The sequence below is a fragment of the Bombus impatiens genome, unplaced genomic scaffold, assembly GCF_000188095.3.
Source record: "Bombus impatiens unplaced genomic scaffold, BIMP_2.2 scf_0027, whole genome shotgun sequence".
NCBI lineage: Eukaryota > Metazoa > Arthropoda > Insecta > Hymenoptera > Apidae > Bombus > Bombus impatiens.
In genome coordinates, this window is record NT_176446.1 from 849,283 (window position 1) to 861,677 (window position 12,395).

The 12,395-nt window shown below is 37.5% G+C and overlaps 1 protein-coding gene across 8 annotated transcripts in view; it reads right to left on the reverse strand.

The window, feature by feature from the left end:
* Window positions 1-12,395, reverse strand: part of LOC100745445 (potassium voltage-gated channel subfamily H member 6) — a 144,219-nt gene that overhangs the window by 109,583 nt on the left and 22,241 nt on the right. For all 8 annotated transcript variants that reach the window (XM_024367865.2, XM_024367886.2, XM_024367878.1 and 5 more), the window contains exon 3: window positions 12,346-12,395. In XM_024367865.2, the coding sequence (XP_024223633.1) occupies window positions 12,346-12,395 (50 nt within the window). The remainder of the gene's footprint in view (window positions 1-12,345) is intronic.

Here is a 12,395-nt window from a genome sequence, read left to right on the forward strand (position 1 = left end):
TGTCAACTGTACGACAACACGAGATAAAAAAATAAAAGGTACAAGAGATGGAATTTTGTTCGTGGACATCAAGGAGGAAGATAAGCCGACATCTCGGATCACGAATCTTCTTGCTGCGCGATTTGTTCGACAAAATCGCGATACTCGACGGAATCTCGAAGGTCGTTCCGTCTTTATACATATTTTTAGACCACGCGACAACAGCAGAAGCTGCTGTCCACGTTACACGAGGAAAAAAACGAATCCGACGAACCGAAAGAAATTCTTCGATCCTCGGGACGACGAGAAAGTATACGTTTGAAATTGGAACGTGTAAATTAACTTGAACATTTTGTAACAACATAGAACAAAACATAATTTGGTTGGAGGATGAGGCAAATTTGTGGGGACTTGGATGGAAAGAAAAAATGAAACAGCCATCGATAATACATGGCGCGAGGTAGTGAAGAAATAGCCAAATGAATTTCTAAAATTGCTTCAACGTACTACCGTGCGGTCACTATAAATAAGCATCCCCTTCGGGGTGCGCCCAGCGTCCAGAAATACATCCAGTCCACTCTAATTCGGCTAATTTACACATGGCCCTTCCTGATCCAACTACTGCATGCTTGCACGATGACCTTGTGCACCATCCACCAAATTGATAATTGACGATATCGTATAGTAATACTTCCACTTGATCATGACAGTTTATGGAAAATGTTCAGGATTATCGCTTGCTTGAATTTTGGGTATGTCGTTCGGAATGTTGAAGTACGTTAGTGTGAAAAAGTATGATATATCGTTATACGCATTTGTAGACTGTGTTTAAAAGTATACAGAATATATATGATATACAAAACTATATAAAATATCCACAGTAAATTAGTTGGTCTCGTGCCTAATAGGAAAAATAAATCTCTTATTCAGATCCGATCTTTTTCCATTCACAAAAATATCAATTTGTATAAATAGCCGCAGTCTAACGATAATATACTCATAAATTCTTCGGATATCTCCTATGTTTAATGAAAATTTGATATCTCGAGTAGACTACAAATTTTGACCTGCACACAACTGTTTCTCTAATTTAAATGCTTCAATTAATTCTAGCACTGTTAGTCATACCATTCACTCCGATAGCATTACCGACAAGTCTAATGCCAACCATTGGTAACCCCTTCAACATGATGTAACCATTAAAAACTGAACTTGTAATTATTTATAATTGAATCTGTAACTACCTGTATTTATGCCCATTTAAATAGTACAATTTCAAAAAATGCTCCATATTTCCACGATTCCCTCGTTGACTGGGTCCAAGGTTCTTCCAAGTCCACACCTCATCTAAAACCGTGATAGGCTCCAAATTGATAAGATCGATAAGAAAAATATCAATGTATCGAACTACCTACTAAGTACTCCAAGCTCTGGCTATCAATTAAAACGATTGATGTATGTAATAACGTAAGACCGAAACACACTAGTTTATGAAATTATCGCACGATGAGCTCCTGGATGTCTAGTAAAACGATTGGTGGATAGTGAGGAGGTCATGATACCGCAGTGGAACGAATAGCCGAGTGGTTAATGGGTTAACGGCTCCCTCCAATTGGTCGATGACGCTGTGCCCTCGTGACGTCACCGAGTGCAATGCCCCTGTGACGTGGCAACGTGTGCTGCAGGCCAAGCAATGCACAGAAATAGCATGCGCTTTCTCTCTCTCCTTCTTCCTCGTTTATTTCTCTGTTTCCTTCTTCTACCCTCTTGGTGAGGTCCGCTCCCTTTCCGAAGTGTGCTTTCGGGCTTACGAATCGCGAAACCCCGTCGTCCGATATACTTGCCAAAAACGGCCACGTGACCAGCCCAGGAAAATGTCAAACGTCCACAAAGGAGCAACGGGAAGGGAGACGTTCACCTGGTTTACTCCGGATGACCCTAATCGCACGCGACTATAATCCGACGGAGTTGATCGGCAAGCATGAAAGACGAACAAGAATCAGCTATTTTCGCGATGTCAAGGTACAATCGGGAACGTATCTCCATCAAGGAACAGGTCCACCAAGGTTTCTTAAATAAGGCATTGCTGATCTTGAAGGGTTACGTGGTCTAGTTTCGATGAAGACGCTTTATTCTTGGTTACAATGGTGTTTCTTATTTCAAATGAAAGAAGGCAGAGAAAATGTGGATTTTTTTCATGAAACAAAGGCACACCAACAAAAGATAAATTATAGAAAATTAGTAAGATTATTTTACGACAGGAAGATTACTAAGGATCTTTTTCATGAAATAGGGCCAGCTTAACGAACGATAAATTACAGGAAGATTACTAAATCTGGTGTAAAATTCGATCTTAAGAGAAAGGAACGAAGTTGTATATTCGAAGGTCCGTGGGATCTAATTCCGATGAATGTTGGCGAATGAAAGAAAGAAGAGTAAATGTTGACTGTTTCCATGAAACAGAAAAATCTGAACGGAAACTTATTTATAACAAGACTGTTAAGCACCCAGTCCTTGAAACACTTAGTCTACTTTAAAATTCAAGTTTATGCGAGAAACAAGAATCGAAGTAAAATTACGCGCCTCTGGGAAGTCAAGGTTGGTTACAAAATATATCAGATTCGAAGTAAAACATTCAAGGTCCTTGAAACGCGAAACATACAATCTCGAAGGGCTATCGCGTCTATCTATCGTGAAAGGTGGACGTTTGCCCGCCGATGTTTCTTATCTTCACGATTCTTCCTATCCCTTTGAATAACAGAGATTGGATTGTATCGAACGGACTGCCGTGAATTCGACCTTTCCCTTCCACGAAAGAAACCACCCTTTTGTTGCGAGAAGAACCTGACCTTTCCGTTTCTCGTTCTCTTCGAGCAGAATCTTCTTTAACCAGATAAAACTTTTTTCTGGTTAAACATCTAACCTCGCCACCATCTTCAGAAATCTTTCTAAGTCTCGTCGAAGATCGGAAAGTTGTTCGATTTGTCTTTTCCGTAAATATTCCGCGGCTGTCAGATCTTTTATCGTATAAATTGTTTCCTTCCGTCGCGTCGTCGTGTTCAGCAGTTTCGAACGCGTTTCACCGGAACGTGACAATTGGCCAGGCTTCTTCGCGTTATGAAATATCGTGGAAACGCTCCCCAAATAAATAACTTTAGGGATGGTTTGACGTCACTCCCTTTGTAAAAAATTCTGGGACTAACGCCATCACCAGATATGCTTATGAATATATGGAATAGTATTTTATTGTTAGACCGTGAATATTTATGTGATTATGGGAAAGTTAAGAGTGTAAAATGTATATAATATGACAAATAAAAATATATAAAGAAATATATAAAATTTATAAAATATCCAAAGCAAAGAATTAGTTATAATGCTTAGCAAGTGAAATAAGTCTCTGTTTAGGTAGACATCTAGGCGTACAAAAGTGTAAATTTACACATGTATTTATTTATAAGTCGAAGATAATTCTAAAATATAAAACATACCAGAACAAAAATAAGACCTCAGGACGATACGATATAATGCAAGAGGACTCAAACCAAACAATATCAATAAAACTTAAACAATATCATTAAGTTAACTCATTATCAAGTACTTTTTTTATACTTAATATATCGTAACACTCACACATCCTCTTGTCCTCTATCTCCTAGTCGTTTTCACTGAGTTCAAGAAAACTACGCGGACATTCCCAGTACACATTCAGTCACGTCCACCAGTAGTTTGAGTGGTTGTGCAGTATTGTGCACTCTTCTCTCAACCGTAGTCAAAAACACATAACTCTTTTATATATTCCTAGCACTGCGGATTCAATTACTTACGATACAATACAATCGCACGATATTCCCATTCCCGTATCATTATAAAAATAATGTAATTTTTCAGCGGTTGAAACCCAATCATTGGTAAGAAACAATTATACAAAATTCATATTCTCAGGTTGTTCGAAAAATGAAGTAATTTTCTAGCACTCGAAACTCAGTCATTCGTAACGAACTACTATTAAAAGTAAAATAATCTAGCATTTGAGACTCAATTATCAGCAATAAAAACTAGCACAAAATCTTAATATCCGCGTTTTAGTAAAAACAAAATAATCCAGCAACTACACGAATAAACAAGTTCGTAATTTTTTGAAAGTAAATATTCACTTTGAAATATTTTATACGATCGACGTGGTTAACTTCGTTTATAGAATTACTAAATCGTGCGATCGTCGCTATTTCACACTTTCGTATTCACAGAAGCAAGAAAAAAAAAACGAGCATCACACTGTAGGAAGCGAACGACAATCGAGTTACCCGGTCAGCCGAAAATTCATAAAACTTCTGGTAATCATAGGTGCTTCAGGTTCTCGCGATGAAAATCTACCCTCGTTCCCACAGGCTAATAGCGTTCTTAATGAGGGAACTTCGGTGCCTTGGTGCCAGAACAAGAGGGAGGGAGCGAGGAATCACGGGAGCAAGTAAAATTAACCTACAATTTCATGGGGATCCATTCTCGCTGTTCTTCCGGGCTCTCCACGTCGCAACTCATTGCTTTCTCTCGCCACTTCACGCGTATATCGTTCCAATGAAATCGGAGTTTCCACGTGTAAGACGAACAAAAGACAGAGTTTCGTTTCTCGTACAATTCTGATACTAATTCCTTCGACCAATAATATTTCCACGATTCTTCAATCGTTTCCTTTATAATCATTCACGTATATTAATTTAATAATGAATTGCTAGATAATAATCCACACTTGCACTCTTCTTATATGAAAAATTTCACTTTAGCTAAATGATATTTTATTTTATTATTGTGACATTCAATTGTTATTATTATACTTGATAGTATGTGACAGTTTGAACGTTTTAGACTTGGTAGAGTTATGAGACAGTGACATAGGTTCTCGAAAGTATATCGGAACGTTATTCACAGAATGAGAACACGCTCGGAGGGCACGATTTGGAAGAAACGTAAGAGAATCACGAACGATCGAGCACGAAGCTAATGTCCGCGCGCTGTCGTTACAGAGACTGCAAGCCCGTACCTTAGGTGGCCTCTTAGCGCCGCGGTTCCCCAGCGAAGCTTTCGAAATTCGGAGGACAGACTACGCCGACGGGACAGTCCAGTTCTGAGACGAGGCTTAACGCTTTGGCAAAGCCAACACGCTCGGAGTGTCACTGTCCTGAGTACGACGTCACGAATTTACTGTTGCATCACGTGTGTTTAGGTAACAAAGCAGAAGAATGTTGAACGAGAGTTCGAATAAAATTTTGTCCATAGGTAATATTCTTATTACATAACCGTATTAAAAGTTACAGTAGACTCATCACACGCGATATATAATTTAATAATTATTCGTTGTAAATTATACAAATAATTATAAGTGCCATAAATTATACAAATTCCATCGACTACGTATTATGATGGTTTTATATTAATGTATTTGTGATTGGTAATTTCAAGAAGATCGTAGGTCAAAGTCACCTCGCAACGAAAAGCGTTCATAATCTTAAAAAATATTTTTGAAATAACTCCAACTCTTTAAAGATTCTTCTTCTGGTTGTCCAAGCATATTTGCATCATTTAATAGTACTCTCGCATCACTATAAAAATTTGATGCTACGAGGATGGAATGCATAAAACCTAATAAAAAAAATAGGGATGTGTGCCAATACCTTTCGTAGCTACAGTGAAATAAAAATACCGAGAGGAAAAACGCTGAGACGAAACGAAGGCGAAACGGTTCGAAAGGAGGGTGAAAAGGAGAGAAAAGGAGAAGCGTCGGTGATGACGTCACGTTCCGACGCCGTGTGGGCCAATGGTGCAGGGAAGGGGGAGGTTGAACGCCTTTCCGTGATGTCATTGACTACGCTGTATACCTGGTGGGGACACACGAAAAGGGGGTACGAACGATGGAAGGAGGAGGGTGGGCGTTTCAGGAACAAGAGAAGGGGTGGAACACAAGCACTGCTATTCTTAGCCGCTTCAAACACCGTCCTCACGCTCTGCACGGTTGCGTAACAACGCGAGAGAGCACTCTCGAGGAGGTTCTCGCGAAATAGCCACATCTGCTGATGGGGGCCGATCAACAACGATATCGATACTCATCCAGTCGATGATTTCTTCGGAGAGAAACCACCGGCTAACAGTCTCGTGGCAATGTTTGTTGATGTTCGATCGAAAGAAGATTAAAGCTCTTTTTAATCTGAATTGTTTTCCTCGAGAATGCCAGAATGGCGAAGAAAAACATCCTAATGGAAAGCAAAAGGATAAAAATGTCAAAGGAAAGAATTTTAGTAATAAGAGATAATTCGAAGATAATGAAGAAGTAAAATGAACATATTAGGGACAGATACTGAATAAAGAAAAAAAGAATTCTATTTTATAAAAATGACACAGGCACGTCAGAAAAGAATTTTGGTGGTAAAAACTAATGTCAGGGAAGAATTCTATTGTTGTAAAACGATTCAAAATCTCCAAGAAAATATTTCCATAATGAATTTGAATTTCAATCGGAACAAAGATCTTCTTCTTACAATTACGTAAAAGGTGTCCTCGAAGATCTTGGGATTTTGTGAATCTAAGGACCACAACATACCAGAAATCTTAGAATGGCTTTGAATTTCACGTAAGCTGAAGTTTAAATTTACAAACTTGTCGATATGAAAATGCGACACGATATATCGTGGACGGCTACTATATGCATTAGCGTGAGTGTAAAGTTTCCCTAGGCTGACCTTGAGTGTCCTGGCTCTACAACCTTGACGGATTCCGAGAGTATGGAAAATTAATCGATCATACGCCGACTTTGAAACTACTCTCACCGCTTGGGCTGCACGCGGGTGATTATACCTATGTTTGATTAAAGGATCCTTGATAGCTTCCTTAGCTGGTCTCGTGGAACGTGCGAGATCTTGGTCACCTAGAATTCGGTCTATAGGCTTCATCGTCCCTCAAACGCTTCCCCAATAAATTGATGAAATTTCGCCCTATATTTGTATATGAATTCTCCATCTTAAAATTCAAGGAGAATTCATTCATTACATTTGAATTGTTTACTTATAAAATTCCTTCCTTCTTCAAGCGCTTTGCTAAAAAATTATATTATTTATTTGCATCGTGTTATAAATATATATCTGTATTTGAATTATCTACTTCGAAAATTCGAAAACAAGAAAAATAGGAACACAAAACATCATATTAATTCAATACTATTTCTACCACGTGAAATTCCACTGTGGAGATATCTTTGGATTATTAATAGGACGATAGAACGTGTGACCCAATCTTAGATCATCTCTAATCATCATTTTCGTCTGTAGGTTTAGTTAACTTACTCTGCTTGTACAACTTCCATTTCAAATTATTAACTCGCTAAGCGTTTATAACACGTATTATTAGTCTAAAGCCTTACAAGATTCAGTACGATGTAGTATCCCATCCTATGAAACCATCTAAAATTCTATACTCTGAAATATCTTTTTGAACAACTTTTTAATCTTTTCTGAAGCTCTAGCAATCTCGCAACCTTTTCTAGGATCTAAGAAACGATTATTTTTTTCTTTTTTTTTCCTATACGAATTGTTATGTTACTGGAACCTTCTCAAAGATAAATCCCATGATAAAACTATTTTTCCAAGGGTGGAAATTGTTCCGAGTCTCAGCCTCATAATAGTATATAATGTTCCCTCGAATAGCGCTGCTCGAGAGAAGCCTACAGAATAGCAGATTATTCCTCGCCATTGGTTTGAGATGAACAATGTCCATGGGAGTAGTTGGAACCGGAAGAGACTCCGCAGAAACGTCCTCAATAGTCAGATAGTCCGGAACAAATACAGACAAAGTGACAACCATTGCACGTGCTGTATTACCCCGGACTTCCTTTATATCGAAGGAAATAATAATATCTAGACATAAATATAATTTTTAAATTGTGATTTTAAATTTTTCTAGCGAAAGTGAAATCTTTATTAAATTCCTGATTCTTGAATTATTATTATTGCCGAATTCTTGAAAGTACCTGAACATTGCCAAGTTTCTTAGCAATCTCGTAATACATTGAAATATCTCGATAAAGAAATTAACAGTAAACTAAGAAGAGAAGTGCTTGGAAACTCAGTTGTATTTCCGTGAAATTCGCTTTAGCCTTCGTTTAGTTTCTATTGGCATAAAACGCCATATGCAGTGCAAGAAGTCAGCGTCAATCGGTGTTGCTACTTGAAGCTTTAATTTAAGACTTCCCCGTGTCATGAAACCGCGTAATAAAGGTTTGACATTTCAGCCCCCGATCTCGATGGCCATTAATTTCCGCCACATCAATGAAAAGGAAACAGCTAAGGAACATCTTTAATCGGATCGAATGGAACTTCCTGGTCCCGTAACCTTTGACCTTTTCATTCACGCCACCAGAATACAGTCTTCCAGCCCCATAAAAAAGGCCACGGCGCCAATATAAATCATCTTTCATCGTTTTTATTGCTTGTTATGAAGCACGTTTGCTGCTATTAGCATTACGTTTCAAAGAAAGATAAATATGTATGTAGTAACGGTATTAATAATTGAAAGTAATTTAAAATAACTTTCTAAAATTGCGAATGTCAATAAAATATTCATCGATTCACTGTTGTTGCGTGTTGTATAAGTAAGATCGTATCATTGCATCTAACAGAATGTATTAACGAATCAATACACATGTAAAGATATTTCGCAGGACAATTTACAGATAGATATAGACACAGATATAGTTGAAAATCTATTGTTTCCTCGAGAAATGACTATATTCTAACACGATCGAGAGTCTAAATACACAGCGGAAAATACAGAGAATTGGCCCGGAACGGGCAAATTCTCTCTACCAAAATGGCACGCGCAGAGTATTAATCTCAATCCCATTGAGAAATCTGTAGAGGGTTTCTAAAACAAAAGGTAAGAGACTCTTATGAGTCTCCACCGACATCGATTCTTCAATTACGAAAGAGAATTAAAAAGCAACAGGATGGAACTCGTTCCAACTATTGTCAAAATCTGGTGCAAAGTATGCTTAAACGTATTAAAAAATCTCATTGTTAAAAACATTGCGCTAAATTGAATCAACGAATGTTTCTTGTTAAAGATAAATAAAAAAGATATTCGCAATATTAAGAAATTTTTTAAGTCATCTTCGACGATACTTGATATATTAAGGAATTATTCGTGTCAGCTGTATTTGTACAAAATATTTCTGTTGCATCTATTTGTTGTAATAAAACGATATATACAAAAGTTACAGTAATTAGCTGAATTATGTTCTTCGCTGCAACACAGTCAAAGAGATCTACATCTTTCTACATCATCATCGTTCACCTCATTACAGAGTCAAAGAGCGGCGGTCAATATAATCTTCCGTTGAGGTTGTGCAAACGAACGATTGATTTTCATAACCCGCGATCGATATTTCTGACGATCTTTCATCGAGCGAAATAAGAGAGAACAATGGGTGTTCGTTTCATGAAACGTGGAAATCCATAACGTGTAACTTGCAGATTCAGTGGAAACATGACGTACTATAATAGACCATCCAGAGGCGGCTGCAGGTGGTCGGAGTAGACTACTTTCAGCCTTTCAGCTCTTTCACGCTAGCACCTTTCTTTCGTTTTCCTTTGTGCCACGTCGTACGTAGGCTACGTGTGTATCCTATTTTCGCGTTGCTTTCTCGTTGTTGTATCGCAAAAATTTGAGACCTTTCACGTGCCAGTTCTTTGCCAGATATCGTAAAACGGTAGCTGGGATATATCATAAAATATCGATGAGAAAGCACGGAATCAGGTCTATTTTCCTAAATTAGAAATATTCACCTTACATACTTATGCAGATCTAATGACATTCCAAAAATTTGGATACAGTAGACGTGGATATTTAAATAAAAGGAGAAGAATATTTTTTTCAAAATTGGATTCTTGGTATGAACTGAGTGATATTTCGAAATTTTAATAAAAGAACAGAATCAGCTCTATGTCTTAAATTTGACAATCTCACACAACTTTCTGCAAAGCAACCGGTATATAAAAAATAAGAGGAATAGTTCTTTTTTTATGAGATTTATAATATAAATTTAGAGATGTGTTTCACGTACAAGTTTGCTTTGGAAAGGATGACAAATCGCCATTTGAAAAATACCGTTGAAAGAAGCAGAGTCCACTTTACTAAATTGGAAAATTCTCTATGACACGACGGTTGCATAAATCTTGTCACATTGCAAGATGGAAAACAAGGAACACGGATATTTCTAATTTGAAAAAAGCAATTTTTTTTAAATGAGAATGATGCGGTTAGGTTCATAGCATACGAAAGTTCGAATCTCAAGTCCGAGGGGACCGAACCATGAGCATTCGGATGGCCTAACAGACTTCGTGCCACGACTATGATAAATTATACAGTAGTGACTATTGATCTCGCCGCGCCTAAGGTCAGACACTACGGCAAAATCGAGTTCCAGCCAACCATCCACCCGCGAATAAATTCAATTTTCCCGCTCTAAATAACGGAACGGTTCTTACAACCTGCGAAAAGGCCGGTGCTACGATTCCTGTCCAGAAAATCACGATCATCAGCCAAATATGTAAATTACTTCTTGTCGATAAAGCCGTCTAATAAAATCATTGAAAGTCTCGTTCAAAGGAATGAGAGGCTGTCACTTAAAAACTATTGGAAATAGTCTTGTCATCAAATTATTTAAAGCTTAATTTTTTTAGAAACGTAAATGTATGTGCAAGATTCTGAAAAAATGGTATAGTTCCCCCGCACAAAGATATCAAAGCAAACTTATCTCTTGTATTTTTCTAAAATAATTTTTTGTGGATGTTTGGTAAAGAAGTAAATTATTTCAAAATTTCAAGTTAATTATTTTAGTTACCAAACATAACGCATGAAAAAATTCCAAGTCCCCTGTAATCGATGAAAAAAAGGAAACTTCAAGTGACAAGTGTCCTTAATCATTATTTAGACGACGTAAATCGGTAGCATTTCGTGTTCGATCAGCACACATACAGTCCGAAATACATTCTAGTAAAAGGAATTATTGAACTGATAAAGTTCGCTGAAGAAATGGGTTATAAAACGTGGTATAGCATAGCGGTAATGATTGTTACGAAGTGAGTCAGTAGGGGAGGCGGTTAATAGCACTGACAACAAGAAGTTTCCAGGATTGACGCAAAGTACTTTAAAGGGAACTTTACAGCTGCTCAGCGCGAAGTTAAAGCACGCAGAACCTATCATTGAATTAATATTTCAATACCGCCAACTTTTGTGAGTCAGTATATAATTTCGAAAAATAATTTCCATCGACTATAATATTTTAGCATCTTCTAAAAAGTAACTTTGAAATTCTAAGAAATACAAGAGATTAATTATACCTGAAATGAAACAGGTCAGATGTTGGATACAATGAACATATGAACTTCTCTTAGGAACTATAGCTCGCGAATTTATAAAGCTAGTTGTGCTCTCCGTTCTTCGTCAGATTTTTCACGATAGGTCAGCGCAAGTATCGATTCGTATTTCAGGTAACGAAGAATCGAGAAAATGCTAGAACGTTTCTAATAGAACACTTGGCAAAAGTACAGATCCAAGAAACAATGTCCGTAGGAAGTTAATAGGGTTTGCCAAGACGCGACTAGTCGACACACCGGATAGGAATTCAGGATGTCCGGTATCCCGTTTTCTACGAAGCTTCAACTTGAGGAAATATTGCCAGTTTGCACCTTAAGTTCCTGGCTCGCACTCCACGAAATCTTATAATGTTCACGCTCGTGTTCGAGGAAGAATCCGTTACTCGTTTCCTCATTTCCTCGTATCATCGTAACATCAATATTTATAACCACTGTAACTAATAATTGCTCTATTCTTCGTCAACTATCCGAATAAAGACGTTTAATCCCACTTGTTTAACTTTCTTAATTATTAATTCAGAAAACATATACCAAGGTGAATTTCCATTCCTGACAGAGTTGAATATTGCTCAGATCGTGAAAGCTTAAATAAAAATTATCCTTTGCATTGGAATGCTCTAAAATCTGTAACGTCGAATAAATTCCAAGGCCAGTGATCAAATTATTCGCATGAATTATTTACCTTGCTGAGCTGATAAATAAAAAATGGCTTTGGTAAATAGAACGAGAAGCATTCATCCCTAGAACGAGGTCTCGTAGCGACATCAAAGGAACTAGTAAATCAGAAAGCTTTCGATTCTTTTGAGAAATGAATAAAAATTACGACAAAGTCGATATCAAGGACTGTATTATACATTCCATCGATGGAACAATGATATGCTAGAAGGTATCAATTTCCACGGTGCAATTAATTATAAACAAATTGACGAGTGGGTTGACTCACCGTCTTTCCTGTAGTAAAGGATCTCGAAATGTTTTTCGACGCCGGCGGCG